Here is a 19,223-nt window from a genome sequence, read left to right as displayed (position 1 = left end):
AGATACGTTGGTTTGAGCCTAGCAACACTACCATGGTATTCAGCATAATTTGATAACATCAGTTAGGGAAAACACTCCCTGACTAAAGACGTAATGCTTTTTATTTTCAACAAAGAAACAGGCCCTCTCACTTCAACAAACTAAGAAGCAGTTACTGTACTTTAAAGGACCTTGAACACCGACCAATAATGCCATTAACTTCAAAAATGATACTGTATCCTTGACTTTTTACTTAGTGCTCTACTGTCTTGTAATTGAATCACATTAATTACCATGTGTCAATATCACCAAAAAGTTCCTTAGTGTTTTACTTAACCCAGGGTAATTGCTTGCAAAGAATCATTAAGATTTAATATCTCTGGAGTACTGGAAGTAGGGGAAAAGGTTTTTAAATTTGCATCAGCCAAGTAGGATCTTGTGTGGGTTGGGGTGGGAAGGAATCCGCTTTCATTGCCCAACGTAGGAAGTTTAATTCTCTTTCCAAAACTCAACATTCAAGATTTTTTCCATGAAGCGGATTGGACAGAAGTAGTCTCACCTTCAGTGTTGTTAAAGCAGCAGTTTGGAAATATTTTAACTCATGAACTAAGTAACAGGTATATTTTTAGAGTATTAGATTACAAGTTCTGTGCTCTAAAAATAGATGCTTTTATGTGATAAGATGTTAAAAGTCAGCTCCTAGTTCTTGCTCTAGGTTTGGTGATACAAAGCAGCTGTAAAGCTGGAAGATCCAGTACCCTGAGAATTGTTCCTGCCTTGTAAATTAAATCTCTATTCATTAAGAATGCTAAGTACTTCCTACACTAGTTAAAGCCTATGTAAGATCCCACTGAGGATCTTTGTTATTAATACGTTCAGGAAAAAGCTGGCCCTAGCTTTGCTACTGCTGTTTGTATTTCCAATGGCAATTTATAAAATTTCATGTACATTATGTTGCATTAGATATTTATATGCATTATTGTAAAAGGTGAGGCTCCAGTCACTTTAATTGCTCCTCTTTATCCTTCACTGTGATACTGGGATGAAATGAAACATAAATGGATATGGCTGCTGAATTCAATCTTCTTCTCTTGGCTCTTCCTCCGATGCAGCATACTCTCCTGCTCTTTTTCTAGCCGAGAGAAAGGATGGAAATGTGAGTTAGAGTTTTGCAAAACGTACAATGGAATTAGCTCAGATGTTAGCAGGATTGGGTCTGTGATTTGCAGCATGTCAGGATGCTGATCACAGACAGGCATTAAAATACACAAAGATGGTGATATAAGCCAGCAAAGCAAGCCAGCTCCAATTTAGTTTGGCAATGACTTCTTTACGCATTCCATTTCCCTTTCTATTTCAGCTCCCTCATACCCATGTGTGAAGTTACATACTGTAGATGTCTGCAAATTTATTGTTAGGCATTATGAAATTATGCCAGTTTTCTCTTTAGATTGCCTGTCCCTATCCTCATGCCCCTGTTACGCTTTCATGCAGAGTCCAAGCCAAAACAGATGTTCTTTATTTCTCCAGGACTAGATTATCACTACCATAATAAAATCATTAGGAATGGTGATTAATAGAAATCTAGGCTTGGACACGGGCTCTGACCTACCAGGTTGGATGGATTTTCTGTCCTCACTGGTGTCCATTTGTGTAGATTATGCAATGCCCGTTCGGCAGCAGTCTGAAATACGTGCCAGAGGAAGCTCTCCCGCTGCCTTCTCTCTGGGCATTCTCAGTTGAATGGGTTTTGTTTGCATAGCTGATAGGTAAAGACCAAGGTTTATGCAGCAGCACCTCTACCTTTTTATATTCAGTAAAGCATTCCAAGATTTCCAGGGCAAAAATGCTCTATGACACCTGTTGTCGTAAATATTGCAAGCGAGTTTATTTGTATTTTTCAACTAGTTGAATAAAAAATGCAGTGGTTTCAGTGAAACACCCTCTCTTTAGAGGTTGTTTTCAATACAGTGTGATATATCTAAGGCACGTTTATACCTCGTGACCTATTGTCTTCACCCACCCTGAATACGTAACTGATTGTTCTGTTTGTTTCCGGAAAATTAGTGTTCCAGAAGGGACGGGCCATAGACACGGGAGAAGTTGAGATTGGAGCACAAGTTATGCAGACGATCCCCCCTGGTTTGTTCTGGCGCTTTCAGATTACTATACATCACCCCATGTACTTGAAATTTAACATTTCACTGGCGAAGGATTCTCTGCTGGGAATTTATGGCAGAAGAAACATTCCGCCTACTCACACTCAGGTAATTAGCAATAATACTAATTCTGTCACGCTTACATTTTCAAACAGCAGTGGATGTGAATGTTCACAATAGACTTGCAAAGCAGGGAGGGAGGAAGGGTCTGGCTGTAATCACAAAAAGCAGTCTGTTTATCCCTTTCTTCTCCGGAGGTCTAGCTATACCCTCAAACCGTGCTCTCTCGGAGGAGAGGGACAGTGTCGTACCGGAAAGGTCAGGAGTTGTGACCACTGTGATGTGACTGTCCGGGAGGCTGGGCAGGTACGCGCTGTGCTACCGCGTAGCTCCGGCATCTTCTTTGCGGGGGCAGTAGGATGAAGTACCAGATCATTTGAAAATGCTTTGATGTTTTCACGACTTCATCAAAACAAACAGATTGCAGAGTCAGTATAAAGAGTTAATAGGAAAGAATAAAAAAACTGTTTCTGGTTTCTAATATTAAGATTATTTTTGAGTGTTTACTCCTAGGGATTTTGCAGGAGAAAACCTAGCTAAGCAGTAAGAATGTGCAATATTGCTGGTCACATTCAACTTTTTTTTTTTTAAGGCTTAATGTATTTGGCATATGAAACTGTCATTTCTATGGATAACAGATTTTTCAGCTTTCTTATAGCAGGATCACACTCCATAGAGTGTGATAAACTTATATATGGAATCATGGAAAGACTGTTTAGAAGGTTCCTCTGGAGATCATCTAGTCTAACCTCAAAAATTATTTGCTAGAGTTTTGCTCTTAGAAATAAGCGCTTTTAGCTGTCATTGATTTTAATTGAAGCTGAGTCTTCAGTTGAGCTGAAGTTGAACTTTACTGAAAATCAGAATGCCTAGAAAAACCCAGAGAAATATATACATTTCTTGAACAGGGATTCGTAGAAAGGTTTATATCTCTGATGCTTTGTGGTTAACTGGTCTTAAAGCTGTCAGCATCAACTTGGTTAGGTATTAAGGACTTCCATGTAAAAAATAAATACTTATTTGCATTAATAAAATTAAATATAGATAAAAAGTACATTTAGGTTTTGGTATACAATAATGATATTAAGGGACAAACATTTTAAAATCTGTTACAGAACAATAGGTTCTTTATTCTGTTCTTGGCATTTGAGATGAATCACTGCATAACGTAGGCACTACAGCTTGGGAATTTTGGAATTATTCCCATTAAAGAGATGTAATTTTTGAAATAAGTCTGCTGTATTTCGTGCAGCAAATCTGAATTTACCCTGCCATAGCAAACAGCAAGTTTTGATGCCAGATTTCTGACCTACTATAATGCTTTTTATATGGAAACTGAAGCTAAAGAGACTAGGTTATGCAACTGCTGTCCACATTGGTGAATACTTAGTCAGTCAGGCAATTCCTCTTAAGATTTCAGCTGCTTATTCCTGTTTGAATGAGACCTGCAGAGCAGAGTCATAAAAATTTGCTAGGTGGTTAATTTTTGCTTATTATTATTTCAGTTTGATTTTGTAAAACTCATGGATGGAAAACAGTTAATTAAACAGGAACCAAAAAACTCAGAGGAGCCTCAGCAAGCTCCCAGGAATCTGATCTTAACTTCACTTCAAGAGACAGGTTTCATCGAGTATATGGATCAAGGAGCTTGGCATATGGCATTCTACAATGATGGAAAGAAAGTGGAGCAAGTGTTTGTACTAACTACGGCAATTGGTAAGAACAATTACAATAACATTGTTATTCTGATTATTGCATTGGAAAGCTGTATTTGAAAAGAAGTTATTGACCTTGATTCTGGCTTCTCTTAAGTATTCTCTTAAATATGTTTTATTTCAGCTTAGTTTAATTAACCTCAGTGGAGCAACTTCATGTTTATGCCAATATTAGAGGAATAGCAACATTTGTGTGTTAAAGATGGATATTATCAAATTAATTAAGTGTGAAGTTTTCATGTGTGTTAAGATTTTTATACGATAGCTTAAATGCTTGAGTAATTTCTGGTGTTATCTTGCTCAAAGTAAAAGAGATTATGTCTGCTCTCTCCTATTTACATGGGAACCATAAATCCTACAAAAAATATCCAGGCTTTAAGTTCTTATTTCCAGTATTTTAGTCAGTTAGAAAATCTAAAAGTCAGCTTTTGTGGATTTGGTTGTGATTGTTGTTTGATGGATGGATGCTGCTGTTTTATACAATTATTCGAATGCACCATTTTGTTTGGAACACAGAAGGCAAATGTAGGAGACAGTGCCCTGGTGGCATATCAAATCCCTGCTGCCTTTCTAATACATATAGGTGGACAAATGTTTGCAACTGTGGGTGTTGTTAGTGAGCAGTGCTTACACGTAGGGTTTCTTTGGAATTTAAATTTGGGTAAAGTGTTGTATTTATGACAGTCTCGGTTTGCTGCAAGACTTTAACCACTATGCCCTTTAGTTAACCTGTTCTACCATATGTTTAGCAAGATGTCTTTACTAGTAATGGACATGCCATCTGCTCTTTAGAACAATTGGATGCTATTTTTACTTGATGGTAAACACCTTGCAGAGCAGGACAGTATGATTCAAATACCAAGATTTTGAAGGACTTGCAGGAAATGCATTTAGAAATTGAGATAGAATTGTAATGACTGTTTTTTGTTTAAAAGTTCATATTTGCTCTCTTTGGAAAAATGAATCTTTTACAAGCAAGAAAAAAACGCCATTATTCAATGCCATATGAGCAAATAATATTCAAGCAATTTATGAAGCATCTTTGCAGATGCTCTATGAAGAGCATAAAACCTGGCCGAACTCCAGTCCAGATCAGAATCCAAATACCTGCCTCCTTGTTTATTTCTGCTGTAAGACAGCAGTGTTTATACAGGACGGTTTAACCAATATTTCATCATTAAGTAGCATATCCTCTCCAAAAAAAAAAAAAAAAAAAAAGGTGAAATTGAGTGCTGCAGTTTGGTTCTTGTTACATTTGGTGAAAAAGAAGTCCATCCCTTCTCTGGCCAATAAGCAGAACAGACTGGCTCTTACAGAGGAGAGCAGTGAAAGCCACACTGCAGGCAGGAATCCTTATACTTAACCTCAGAAATGGCTGCGAGAAGACGTTTTGGGGAAAAAGAGGGTTCATGCTGCAAGAATCTACTGCGATGCATTTGATAGCTCTTGTGTTTTCGTAACCTGGGTATCTTCTTCTCATACTTTTCTTTGCATAATGGTTCTTGGTTGTTTCTTTGGGAGTTTCCACACAAAAAAAAAAAAAAAAAAAAAATATCCTTGAGCCATACTCCTTACCCCAGACTGGGCTGGAGTCATATTTGACATCTCTACTGACAAAGGAATCGACCAGGACCACAGATTGAAACACTCAGAACAGAGTGAGAGCTTGGACGCATCTCTGCTGTATGCTACCGTTGGCTGTGTGAAGCAGTCATGCCCTCCTCGTGAGCGTCTGTTAGGTAGTATTTCAAGTTGCTCAATGTTAGTTATGTACAAAATTGATTTTTCTGACACTGTAGCTAAAGCTCTGATCAGACTTTCCCTTGAGGGACATAATTTGCATGCAAAATCTGGCATGCCTCAAGTACTTTCATAGACTGAATAAAGGCCAGCCCAAACTGGACATTGCATTGAGGGGAAGTAACTTTTCAAACCGTTAATTCTTCATTTGAGATCAATGTAGGGATCATTTGCCATGTGATTCTGGAAAACTGAGAAGGCAGGCAAGTGTACACATAGAGCAAGAGAAGAGTTGATAATGAACAGTAATATGTGAAAATTAATAATGAGCGGCCTATCTGTGAAAAAACTTACTTCTGAAAATGAGCTGGTTTTTTGACTTTGAAACAGACATCTGTGTACAGGTTCTGGATATCTGATAAATAAATACATATGAAATGCCTGGGTTTTGGTATAAACTGATAGCCTGAAAGGAATGTTTTTAAATAACAGTAGGGGATTTCAAGAGGAACCAATCCTTGTCTGTCCAAGTGTCCATAAATAAGATCTAAATAAACTTATTTCAGTTATTCATATTAGTTATGGGATGTGCTTATAATCTGTCTTTTGACAAGTTACGCTTGAGTTTAAAAGTATATTAGATTTGATTAGCTGAAATATTCCAATGGTATGCCCTTTCTTGGGAGAATTTTTTCCTTCCAAATCATTTGCCACAGACAGACACTCTTCAAAAGGATCTGGGTTTTCTTCTTTTCCCCCAACAGTTACTATTTTGTGCGAAAGGAGTCATGTTTCCCATCTTCCTATAGCCAGAGGTACTTCCCCATGTCTGTTAGTGCGTGTGCCCATGAAACTGTCTCGGTTCCCACTGTTCTGTAGCCCCTCTCCCGTCTTGCACAGTACCTGCATGGGCTGCAGAGACCCGCAGTCCTGGTGCTGGCCTGGCAGGGACCTACTCCACGTGGGAGCATCTTAGCCTCGGATTTGCTTCATATTCTTTACAAAAAAACCCATATATATCAGTGAATCCACTGAATTCCTGTAGGAAATACATGTGTAAATTAAAACTGGCTAATCCATGTACAGAGATATGAGCCTGTCCCCAGATGTGTGAGGTTAAGTGGTTTACTACCCAAAGCTGTGTGATAAAACATGGGCAAGTTTCAGATCAGAATTGAAGGTGGGGGTTTTTTCTTCAAATCTAGTTTAGTCCTTTATTGCATTGAGTTTCGTCACTGTACAAAAGACTTTTTTTTTTTTTCCTATCTGATTGTATAGAAGTGGCAATCCTACCCTTCTCCAAGGAATTCTGTTCACGTGGTTCAAACGAACACCATAGAAAGCAATTTACTCTATAAACAGGTTTCAAACAAATTACTTCAGCAATGAAAGAAAGTGTTTAAGGTGGACATTTTTCAGCAAATACTCTGGTTCTTGGAGTGCTTTTAATGGTGGTAAATTTTACATGAACACTTACTTTAAAAGCTTTTTGGTATAATATAAATGATGCACTTGTTATCTCGAAGCTGTCAAGACAAAATCTAATATTTGTAAGCTGCTCGAACAGGAATTTTGTTTTATGCTCCCTATGAATGAAAATGGGCCTTTTACTGCTTCTGCACCTGTTTGTATGTTGAGAGGTGTCCTGCAGAATGAGGTGAAGATGCCGTTCATTTCAAATTCAACCAATTTGTGTTTTTCTTTGTGTACAACTCTCTGAATAAACAGAAATCCTGGATGACTGCTCTACTAATTGCAATGGGAATGGAGAATGTATCTCGGGGCACTGCCACTGTTTCCCGGGATTCCTTGGTCCTGATTGTGCAAAAGGTAATCTCATACTAACTGACGCACAGTGCATGACAGGGATCATGATTCCCGTGTGTGACTGCTGGGCTTGCAAAGATTCAAAGTGATTAAAGCAGATTAAATTCCTTTTTCCAGCTAGATGGCAGATACAGTACAAGCACACACATAGAAAGTTTCTTTGTGCTGTACTTGAGCTAAGATGCATCAACCACTTCTCTCTCCCTGACTTTCAGAGTTATTAGATTCCTCCATCCCTCTTTGCATCTGCTCCGTGATTATAAGATACATTTTTCAGTAAGTGTGTTAGCTTAGCATAATGTTTTCTGCTATTTAAAAATGACAAACAGTTTCACTTTGGAGAAAATTACATAAGTCAGTCAAATGCTTCTGTGGTCTTAACTTGAATAGGGTGTAGAAAACAAACCTAAAGCAACTTAGAGACTGTTTTTGAGCATTGGGGCAAAAAACATGCTAAAAAGATTGTCAATGAGCTTATATCTGTTTCAGATATTTCTGTCAGTACTATCCATCATCTGCTGCGTATGATGTCTGGACGTTCTCATGTTTTTCCAATGTTTCCTCAAATTTAGGATTGACTTTATTTTCTAAGAGCTTGATCGGCTCAGAAATTGATACTGGATTCTAAAACTAAGCTTCCACATCACTGGTTTACATGCAGATCAGTAATGGCTAAAACTTCAGTAATGTTAAGTCTGCTTAGAAGAAAGGAGAAAATGACAGTGTCTTGCTTCAGTTCACAGGGAAGCGATATTAATCTTACTGAAAATCATAAGCAGGCATCACTGCAAATCTTCTGCAGAGGCCAATCAAAGGGAGGGAATTATTTTTATCTTCTAAGATATCCTATTTCAGGTCAAAATTAAGGTATACTAGTGAAGCAGACTGAGGAGACGAGGACGTTGTATTACTGCTGCACTAGCTAGTTCAAAGATTTCAGCAAGTCACAACCCTCGAATCAAATGGAGCATCGAGGGGCTGGAGTGGAAAAGCAATTTTACAGAACGATAAATGCAATAAATGTTAATCTGTGTAAGTATGTAAATACATTAAAAAGGTCAATCTGCCTTCTTCAGATTCCTGTCCAGTGCTATGCAGCGGAAATGGAGAATATGAGAAAGGTCACTGTGTGTGTCGAAATGGGTGGAAAGGACCAGAGTGTGATGTTCCAGAAGAACAGTGTATTGATCCGACCTGCTTTGGCCATGGTACTTGTATCATGGGCGTCTGCATCTGTGTCCCTGGATACAAAGGAGAGATTTGTGAGGAAGGTTTGTGAAGTTTCCCTCTCTCTAGTTAGGGGGTTTGATTTTTGTCTTTAATCTCCAAACCTTTTTTAAGGTAGTTAAGAACTCACATAGATGTGAGAAGCTTACCGTGAAGCAGTTCTGTTTTGCTCAAAAGCACCTTTATTGTGTCATAGAAAGTAATGTTAAGAGAGAAAATCATCAAAGGTAAAGGCATTTAGGTCTCAGTGACAGTCAGCGGAAGCTGATCACATAATTTCCAAGATTCACATTTTTATTCTAAAAGATTAAAATTATTTAACATTGTCTAATGAGACTATCTAATAATTGTAGCATGGGCAGTCCTCTGAAATACTCAGTTTCTCTTTCGGTCCAGGAAGACTCTAGTTCTCGGATGATTTCTGTTCCCTCCCTCCATTGAATCTCAGTAGCCAGAACAGAACTGGGTGGAATTTTTTGCCTTTCAGCAAGCAATGTATTCTCAATCCTCCAAAAGTTTCCCGGAAAACATCTCAGCAACCAAGGATTCCTTTTTTTTTCCTGAAAGTTGTGAGACCATCTTGATTTGTTTGTCTCCACTTTTATTCTTCCAGGCTCCAGATACTTTTTTCGGGAAGGGTGGCTGGCATCCCCAGTCTGCCTTGCTGCCCATAACCTCAGTCCCTTAGCACACACTGTCAGAGAGCCTGGGCAGAGTTTTTTACTTGGCCAAAAGGTAAGGGTAAGGCAGTCAGAAGATCATTTAAACAAAATATGATGTGGTTCTCCAAAGTAATCAGAAGATTGTAATCAGCTTTTCCCTTTCTTCATTCTGCTACATCTTAGATTTTTCTGCGAAGAACATGCTGACAATATAAAGCCAAAAGAGCAGCAAACAGTTTCAGTTTACCAGAGCATATTGTGTAATTCTGTTGTCATATGTCATTTTTACTGTGAGCCTGTGTTCAGGGTACTAAACTGGCATCCTTTAAGGCTTGGCTAATAAAAAGTGGGAAATTCTGAGAACAAGTAATTGTACTTTTGCTGGTTGTAGTACCGATGTGTCTCTTCCCTCATCTGTAGAAAGAAGCAGTTGTTGTTTGCCTGTTAGCATTTCTGAGATAGCTCATCAGCTTTGACTTTCTTCCCCTGTGCATAGCCTCGAAAGGCAAAACTCTTCTTCGTGCTTGCCCTGATCTGATGATTTTTCGCTAGTCCCCTTAGCCTGAAGGTAGTGACAGCATACTTTGTGCTTCCTGCTATATAGATTTTAGGTAATTCTGTTGAGTAGCACACAGAGGAGGCTCTTTATGTGGTTTGAATTCTGTAGTCAGAAAAATGTCCAGGATGGATTTGATGGATTTGACATGCCTGGTACGGTTTTTAAAGGAAGGATCAAGAGAATGCTCCTGATGTACACAGTTGTCGGTAGTTTCAGAAACAGACAAAATGAAGAAAACCCAATGGGAAAAAGCAAGTAATACACAGATTTACTCGCTGAGGCTGTGATGCCGAACAAGCCTGTAGCTGGTGAGGGGCTGACTGCTGTTTTCAGTTGCTTTGTTTCTTGCCGTAACGTGATCCTGCAAAATGGTTGAAAAAAATAATTGAGATAAATGGACTCAGGCAGCTATTGAAACGAAGAGTGCGAAAACATTGGATTTTTAAAGTAAGAGACGTATTTAAATTTTTAAAAAAGGTGGAATTCTGTAGAAAGAGGGTGGATGAAACAAACCGGTGCAACCAAGTACAGTGGGTTTTTATTGTAACAGCGTGTGCATGACATGACTGTTCGGTTTACTGTATTGTACAACATAACTTGTGCGGTAGTGGAAGTAATTCTGTCAGGAATTCAGATTACACTATTGTATGTAAATGTGAGTTTAGTATTGTAGCAGTATCGTTATCATAGCAGACATAGTAACAGATTTACTATCCAGGGAACACCAGTAGCTACATGTATTCATTGCTATGGGAGCCCTTTGAATTTGTCCTGTCAGATTAGCATTACTAAAGTCAGTGATACTTTTTAAACTGTTTATGGAGTCACTCAATTAATTTTAAAGATCAGCAAAATAAAGAGCTGTCTCAGGATGAGAGAAAATTACGGAGTATTTCTGTCCTATGCTTAGCAAGATATGCGCTGTCCAGAAACACTGATTCCCCTCTTTCAGAATTACATTGTGCTGTGCACAAGCCTGGAAGGCTGAAAAAGTTACAACATAAATCTCGAAATAAGATCTTGAATTGGTGGCATAGCAGCTCAAATGATAAAGCATCACATCTTTATTCCGAGGTCAAAAGGTCCTATAAACTGGAGGCCGTTAATCTCTACATCTGAAGTATTTAGTCTTCCCTTACCGAAGCAGAAAGCATCTCTTCATTTGTGTAGCACAGAACACCGTTTCTTAAGTTTACAATTTAATTATTAAAACAGTACTTAAAACTCCGTACAAGAACTTTCAAAGTGCCTCTTTGACATTAGTCGGAAGCATGATCTAACATGAATAGGCTTTGGGCTAATTGTTTCCCATGCTCGGACCCCGCAAATCCTCTTCAGCTCTGCAGTCTTCCTGCAGCCTCCAGAGAGGGCAGGCTGTGTTCTGCTTAAAATCTGTCTTGTTAAAGAAACGCTGGGGCTTTATGAAAGAATATGCTGATTATAGAGGACTAACCAGCTGATTTAAATTCTTCTACAGAGCTCCTGAATTTTTCACTAGGAATAGTTTAATCCAAATTGAGAACAAATTTAGCTCTTTGTCTGTTTGCAAATTGTTCATCAGTACGTTATGACTTTTATGAATCTGTTCATTATCTGCAATTGCCCAGCACATACTTTTTATGAGTGTATGAGATTTTTTTACAGCAAGCATTCAGTCAGAGGTTCACTACTCAGGGTTAGTGGCTGGCCATTTTTTTTTAATCAAATTTTCAGCTGTAGAGATAGCTTTCCACAGGAAGATGAAAGAATAAATCTTTCTTTTCCCAGATGTAAATAAATCACAGAGCACAAATACCCAAATGCAAACACAGTGCACAATTGTAGAAGTAATTATTAATTGCTCCAGTTCTTTCCCAGGCCTGCTACTGAAGCACAGACTTCACTGACTTGGACTAATAGATCTGTCTTGGGAATCTGTGTTTTAAAATAAGACAATATCCTTGACAAGCAGAATCCTGTGATCTCAAACAGTCTACATGCTTGCTTTTTTCCTTGTTTTTAGCTTATACTTTTGCAGAGATGTTAGCATAGACTGTTTTTTCCTTGCGTTTGCTAACATCATTACAGTTTGGGTATTTGCACAAAAATTACCAAGTTAATCTGAATCCCTGATGTTGTATTTCACTAGGAAACCACTGTAAAGGTGCAAGTTTTATGCTCTAAGTTGTATATTCCCTGCTTTCCAGAGGACTGCTTGGATCCGATGTGCTCTGGCCATGGTGTGTGCGTTCAAGGGGAGTGTCACTGCTCCACGGGCTGGGGCGGTGTGAACTGTGAGACGGCTCTTCCCGTGTGCCAGGAGCAGTGCTCGGGGCATGGGACTTTTCTCCTGGACACAGGAGTCTGCAGCTGTGAACCACAGTGGACGGGTTCAGACTGTTCAACAGGTATGCTGGAGATTTTATTTTTTCAATAATGCCTACGCTTTCTGTTGGGGTCATGAAAGAAAGTAGTTGCTATTAGTGTGCTAGTACAAATTTAAAAAACAAGACAGGGATGAACCAGGGGTACTGTGGCATGGTATTCAATGGGCTTGTCAGCAACTGGCTTTCTGTTGACAAGGATAGAAAGGCTTTTTCTCTGTGACAAGAATGTTGACTGCCTGATGGCGTGGCGGTGAGAACAGTAGTCCTGCAAGAGTGCAAGTGCCTCCTGGCATGGGTTGGAGTTAAGCGTTACTCTCACCTGAGATGTTGAGCACTTATCAGGCTCATGTAATGAGGGAATCCACAACTCTGAGAGAGACTGGGAGGATATAAAAAAAATAACAGTCTAAATGCGGTGACTGATGAGTAAGAAGGCTCTGTCAAAAAAATCTTTAAACAAAAATGACCATCCATTCTCTCATGCTGGGATAAAAACTCTTTTCTTTCTTAGAGGACCATCAAGGTTTGATCCCATTGAATTTGATTAAGAGTTGAAATGGATTTCCTATGTGCTTTGTACATTTACGTTTCATTTTCTTGAAATGAATGCACTCTGGACATTTTACTCTGTAATGGAGCATGTCATTACCAATGTACGTACTACTATTTTTTTCCCCCTATAAAGCTCACAAAACCGGAATCTCAGATGATAAGTAGCACATCCCAGTACAGAATAGATGCAAGTGACAGATTTGCTGAATGCTGTGGAATACAACCAGTGGTCCAAGTCACCAATTTTTTCTTAGAAATCATCATTCAAAAGAACACTTGGAACAGTATAAATTTCCATTCAGATCTTTAAAATGTATGGTTACAATGTTTAAGTTGGGACTTATGAAATGTCCCCCTCCGTGATAGCTTTTCAAGCAACAAAATATTGATCTGCTGATAATTTTCAGTGTTTGTTACAAAGACGCTGCATTCATTCGACACTCCAAAATTAATGGATGTAATTTCAGTCTGACATTGTCGGATATGGTACCTGCTTTGACAAGAATTGACCTTTTATTGGCTTTCAGCAAAAGCCCAGTTGCTTGCATTTTTATCATGTATTTTATTATGTGTTAAAAATACTCCCTGAGGGTTAGTAATAGTCCTTGCATTAATGAAGCAAATAATTAGGAAAGGTGCTAGCTATGTACTAATTTTTTACTCACAAAATATGCAAACTAATTCTGTTGTAATACAACATTATTGTAGCTCAAAAAGAGATGTTTATCTCCAATAGGTTCGTTGTGACAGCTGCATGGGGCAATTAGATATTAAGTAAGGGAACAAAGAGCGCATAAATAATTGCAGTGAAGAGGCTTTTATCTTGTGTGCTAGGATCATAGTTTTCGTGTTTGTCTCAGCTCCAAAGCTGTTTTGGTTAATTTTTAGAAGAAAGGTAACTTTTTTCCTTACTGCCGTCAACTAGTAGGGAAAATACCTCTCTTCATCCCTACTGTCTTCTGAGTTATCAAAGGATGCTTTTACAACCACCAAGCATCTCTCTTTATAGCTAGATACTTCAGATTTCTCCTTTCGAATATATCTTTCTTCATAGGTGTTAAACTCAATTCAGGATTGTTGTGGCAATACAATGAGCATTAGACTGAAGTATAGATGTTCATTTGCACTTGAGACTTTCTTCCTAGGATCAGTGATTGCTGTGCATGCTGGAAGTAAAGCTTGATTTTAGTGAGGAAGGAAAACATCAGATGAGTAAGTCAACAAGGTCAAAATAAATGAGCTGTCATATGTGAATGGAAAAAATCACAAGGTTCTCTACAATGAAGAGGATGAAACGGGTAAACCACTGACTGCTCATCTGGAATCAGACAACAAGGAAAACTTTGCAACTGATAGACGAGCAGTCTCTCAGCCTGCCTCAAACCCTTGCACTTTCCCGCCATCTCTGTACCACATCATTGTCAGTATTGTGAAAATTTGCCTTTCTGTATCGCCTTGAAGAATATAGGCTCCAGTCCTGATGATTCCTGCATTCCCCAGCAAATTCCAAATACTTTCAAAATAAAAGGATGAATTATTTTATGTTTTTCCTAAATAGAAATTAATACATCTTGCTGTACTTTAAAAAGGAGAAACAGCAAAGGTGCCAGAAAGTTTTTGAGTACATTATCCCAGATGCACTGTGGCCCACCTGAAGAGGGATGAGCCATCTCTGTGATACCTTCCCATACCTGCCCATCTCTAGGTCCTCAAACAATGAGAAATTCCATTTTACAAGCGGCAGACTGGGGAAAGACACAGATCAGTGTGGACATGGAGGAACAGAGATGAAGGGTGACTGTGTGACTCATGCATATCCTGAGGGATTGCTAATTTTTGGAGCCCCAGCCTGAGATCTAGAATCATTCATGGATTTTTGAGGCTGGAAAAGACCATGGTGTTCCTGCTGCTTGATTTTCTGTAGGCCACGTACCAAAAAAAAAAAAATAATCATCCTTAAGTTTCTGCTTGACACTCATAATTTCTGTTTAGTTGTTAGAAATTCAACTTTCTCGCAAAGACTGAAAATGAAGGATAGTCTACCATGCCCTTAGGTGAATTGTTTCAATTATGACTGACCCTCTCTGCTAAAAAGTGCACCTTCTACTCCCAGTTTGAATAGGTGAAAAGTCTTACAATTGTGTTTCTTTCTGTGAGGTGAAAGACTGTCAAATGCTTTGTCAAATTCACTATATTTTTTGTCCTTAATGTTTATAAAAAGAGACAATATTTTAAATCCATTTGCTTTTCATAATGCTACATACACACACACCTCTATCTCCACCCCCCTCCTTTCTCTTTCTCTTGCTCTCTCTCCCTATCTCGAGCCCCGCCTCCACAAGAAGAATAATGCCATAAAAAACTTGATGTATTTCTTGGGTTTGGGGTAGGCCTTTTGGGAGGTATGACTGTCCACGTAAAGTATGCGTTTTTCTTTTCCTATTGCTTCATAAAAAAGTTACATCAAGGGAACACTGAAATTCTAAACTTAACTATTCAAAGGTCAAAGAAAGACAAAAGAAGATACCTACACGTTAACTAACTCATCTTTCCCGTGTTTCTTATGAAACAGGTTTCATTTTTCACACTTAAGGAAATGCCATTTTGCTAAGGATGTATGGCCTGACCATTCAAGCAGTTACTTGCTCTTGTATATACTTGTTCTTCTGTACAGTTGCTGTATTAAAGACAATGTCTTTTTCTAATCTACCAGACTGTTCAGATCAGATTCTACATGAAATTGCATGTTGAGAGTGTTTGGATACAACAAACACTCAACTGTGCCATGACTGATTTAACTGGTTGGTAAGAAGTGGCTAGTTTAGAAAAGGTGAAATGTGTATACGGTTATATATAAATATTTGAGGGAGCACATGCACGAAAGCACGGAGTAATGGAGTGAATTGAATTTATTTCTCATCTTCCCTTGTATTACACCAGCTTCTCGCCAAAAGAGTGGTAATTCTGAAGTGCGTCAAGATCTTACTGTTATCATCAGAGGCCTGAGGCCAGGATCCTTCCCCAGCGTAGCGTAGACCTGCACACTTTCTTTGCACTTCTTTGATTCCCAAAGTATTTCCAAGACCAAAAGAAACAGAGCCACAACACTGTTACAGTTCCACACTGTCCAAGCCAGTTTTGGCTAGTCAGCTTAACACAGATGTCCAGCATAGTCTCTGCTCTGACCTGTGGGCTGCCAAAAACCAATCTCACTGCACCACCTCCAGATGCTCCTTCTAGATCCAAAGTTCTTGATGGCCACTTGCCATCCCTTGAGGTCCAGAAAATCCTCTTACAGAACTCCAAAACAGCTGTCAGGATATGTTTTCATCGTATTTGAGTTGGTTCTCAGTAAGAGCAGCTCAGTATGGCTTGAAAGTTGTTCAGACATTTAGTACTGCTAATCCTACACTACTTGTAGGACACAACCTATGTTGGCTTTTTATTCAGCCCTGTTAAGATCCATCCTGTTACAGCCATATTTGGCCTCTTTCTACCTTAAAATATTGAACTTCCATGAAAAGCCATTTTCTTTTGTTAGCTCAGATTTCAGTTTGCCTATCCCAAAGATGACATGGTTTTCATTCAGGCTTTGCCTTGCTACTTACGCTCCTATTTGTAAAGGCTCTTCCTATCAGCTAACGTTCAAACAGAAAGGTAATCTGCTTCTGATTCCTTTGCCTTCTTTAGGCATCATCAAATGAATTTCACTCTGAAAATATTGACAGATCTTTAGCTACACCAATCAAAACAACACTGATGGGTATCCTTTCTACAGCCATATGTGACACGAGGAGAAAAAACATCACTTACCTTCTATCTGTACCTAAGATTTGGTTTATTATATGGATAAGATCAAAGTGCTTTAATTGTTCTATATGATTATACACTGCCGCATATTTGCCATGAGGGAGATGGATGAGCCTGTTTTTCCAATTTGCCAACTGGCTTGAACACTGAAGGTCGAAAACAAGCTATGGCTTTGAGTGCTTCAGAATTATACCAAGATCAGAAATTTGTAGAGAAGCAGCATAGAGTTATTCCAGCTGAGTTCTTCCAAATGCTGTAACCTGGACATAGCTGTTATAATTCCAGTTGCAAGGACCAGTGCTGCAGTCATTATCCAAGTAATATAATGGAATCTTCCATTCCTGCTGGCCTGAATGGACATCGCTTGCTGCCTTTACCTGTGGTGTAATCTATGTTGAAATATACACTGAGACCCAGTGTCTTCTTCTACAGTAAGTTTATTTCTTTAAGTTGTTTTAGTCGGCTGTCCCTTGAACAGTCATCCATCCCGCTTTCTGCAGTCTTCACTTTGGACTGTACAAGGAATGAGGAGAGTTGTGTTCGCTTTTGCCTACAAGTAAGGGAGGCACAGCTTTTAGGGCCAAGCTAAGTTGATCTCAGGCAGAGCTCCACAGACATCTCCGAGGAGAGCTGTCTTTCCACCATTTTGATTCCCAAAGTGTTTCCAAGACAAAAAGAAACAGCAACAGCACTGTTACAATTCCACATTCTCCAAGACATTGACCCCAACAGTCACATCTACCATACAGCAAATAGGTCATCTTCAAACATTGTAATGGCTTTAGCTCATCCTGTCAAAAAAAACCCATGTGATTTTATCTCTCTAATCATTAGTTTGTGGAAAAACAAATGCTTCTCTGATGTAAAGCACGGCAAATTAAAAACCCATGGTAATACTCACAATATAAATGCGAGTATTCTGTGTTTGAATTAATTGCTTACTATCTTGTTTATCACTTTGCTCATTTAGTTTTAGTTTTTTCTTAGTTTGGTCATCCTTTGGCAAGTCACACAAAAATGCCCAAAGACATTTGGCCATTACCAATTTAGCCATCTGACAGTGGACGTGCCCAAGAGAGATGCACAAGAGATTGGGTTCTGTTTCTCGTTTAGTCTCCCCCGCTCCTCTAAAAGATGTGAATAGAGAAGAGGAACTTCATGCTTTGTTCCAAGTGAGACTGGTTATAAATTTTTTTTTGTGAAAACTACCTGGAAAAGATCATCCTTGGAATATTTTGGAGTCTCAGCATGTTTACACCATACCGAATCCAGTTATGATTGTATGTGAAAACCCGTTATTATGCAGACCTTCAATATACAGCTCAGTTGACCTGTTGCAGTATGGGGGTGATTTACTGCATACATGACAAAATAATACAGTAGGATGGAAGACTGATAGTGCACTATTTTAATGTCACCAGGACTTCAGTATAGTCAACTTTTTACTTACTGTCTGTGAATCTTTGTTGCTTTATTTATAGGCTGTCATCCAAAATCCCTTGATGTTAATGAGTCATCTCCCTTTGAGGCACAGAGGCAGTGCTTTTCAGAAAGACAAAATCAAACTTGTTAGTACTGACTACTCATGTCAGGTAGAAGGGAAGCTCTGGCTAATTGAAGGTGCAGCATCGATGAACTGAACAAAAAAAAAAATCGTCTTCGGTTCTCAGATTGACACCTTTAACATGGAGGCTTGAGATTAAGGGAGTGAAATATCACGAGAAAATGGATGACAGAGTTGTTCAGTGGGGCAGAGCCCTAGCTAGCATAAATTAGCGTAACTGCAGTGATGCCACCGGTGCAATCCCAGTGTGTTTCAGGTGAGAATCCAGCCCCGAGTCACTAATTAATTGCAGCACTATGCCTAAAATATTATAGACTGAAAAGTAATGAAATCTGTGACAGAGCTGATGCCTCTGACATCCTGTCCTGTATTCGTTTCTCCAGACTCTATTCAGCTAAAGTAGGCCAGTTTCCGTCCTCCTTACTCCAGGACATTTGTCATAATTCCACTGAATCCATTTATACCACTGAAGCAACCTAATTATGATTGGGAAAAGAATACTGGCAGTTCTTAGTCACAAAAACATTCATCCTAAAATGATTATATGAAGATGGTATATATTTAGCATATCTATTTTTGGTTAAGCTCTCTCTAGCAAGATTGGTGGTAATTTTACAAAGGGTAAAAATGGATCAGCAGCCTCTTCCTTCAGTATCTTGCGAAGCATAAAACCTCTTTAAAACTGGAGTGCTTTGAAAAATGCAAAATGTTGTAATTGTTGTAAATTGATATGTGCAGAGTAGAGTAATTTAAAAATCATTAGAAGTATGCATTTTTTAAAGTGCTTCAAAAAGAAATGAAGGCATAATACAGTTTATTAATATAGTTCAAGACATCTCAAATTGGTTTCAAAATTAAACATCAAAAACTGCAACTTGAAAAAATAATTAGGTAAAACCATTTCATCGCAATCAGAAAACTCTTCAGGTTTAGGAAATTGCAAATTATGGGTGTCAGTCATTCTGATTTGCCAAGGACAAGGATATTCACTGCAAACAACTCG

General features: G+C 38.7%; 1 protein-coding gene across 2 annotated transcripts in view; it reads left to right on the top strand.

The window, feature by feature from the left end:
- TENM1 (teneurin transmembrane protein 1) overlaps positions 1 to 19,223 on the top strand; it is a gene marked incomplete at both ends in the record, with an annotated part of 253,287 nt that overhangs the window by 118,822 nt on the left and 115,242 nt on the right. For both annotated transcript variants that reach the window (XM_082322867.1, XM_082322866.1), the window contains 5 exons: positions 2,047 to 2,246; positions 3,704 to 3,914; positions 7,382 to 7,483; positions 8,557 to 8,751; positions 12,115 to 12,315. In XM_082322867.1, the coding sequence (XP_082178993.1) occupies positions 2,047 to 2,246; positions 3,704 to 3,914; positions 7,382 to 7,483; positions 8,557 to 8,751; positions 12,115 to 12,315 (909 nt within the window). The remainder of the gene's footprint in view (positions 1 to 2,046; positions 2,247 to 3,703; positions 3,915 to 7,381; positions 7,484 to 8,556; positions 8,752 to 12,114; positions 12,316 to 19,223) is intronic.

Source organism: Platalea leucorodia, assembly GCF_965183815.1.
Source record: "Platalea leucorodia genome assembly, chromosome: 10".
In the NCBI taxonomy this organism is placed as follows: Eukaryota; Metazoa; Chordata; class Aves; order Pelecaniformes; family Threskiornithidae; genus Platalea; species Platalea leucorodia.
This window is presented reverse-complemented; position numbering and strand designations above follow the sequence as displayed.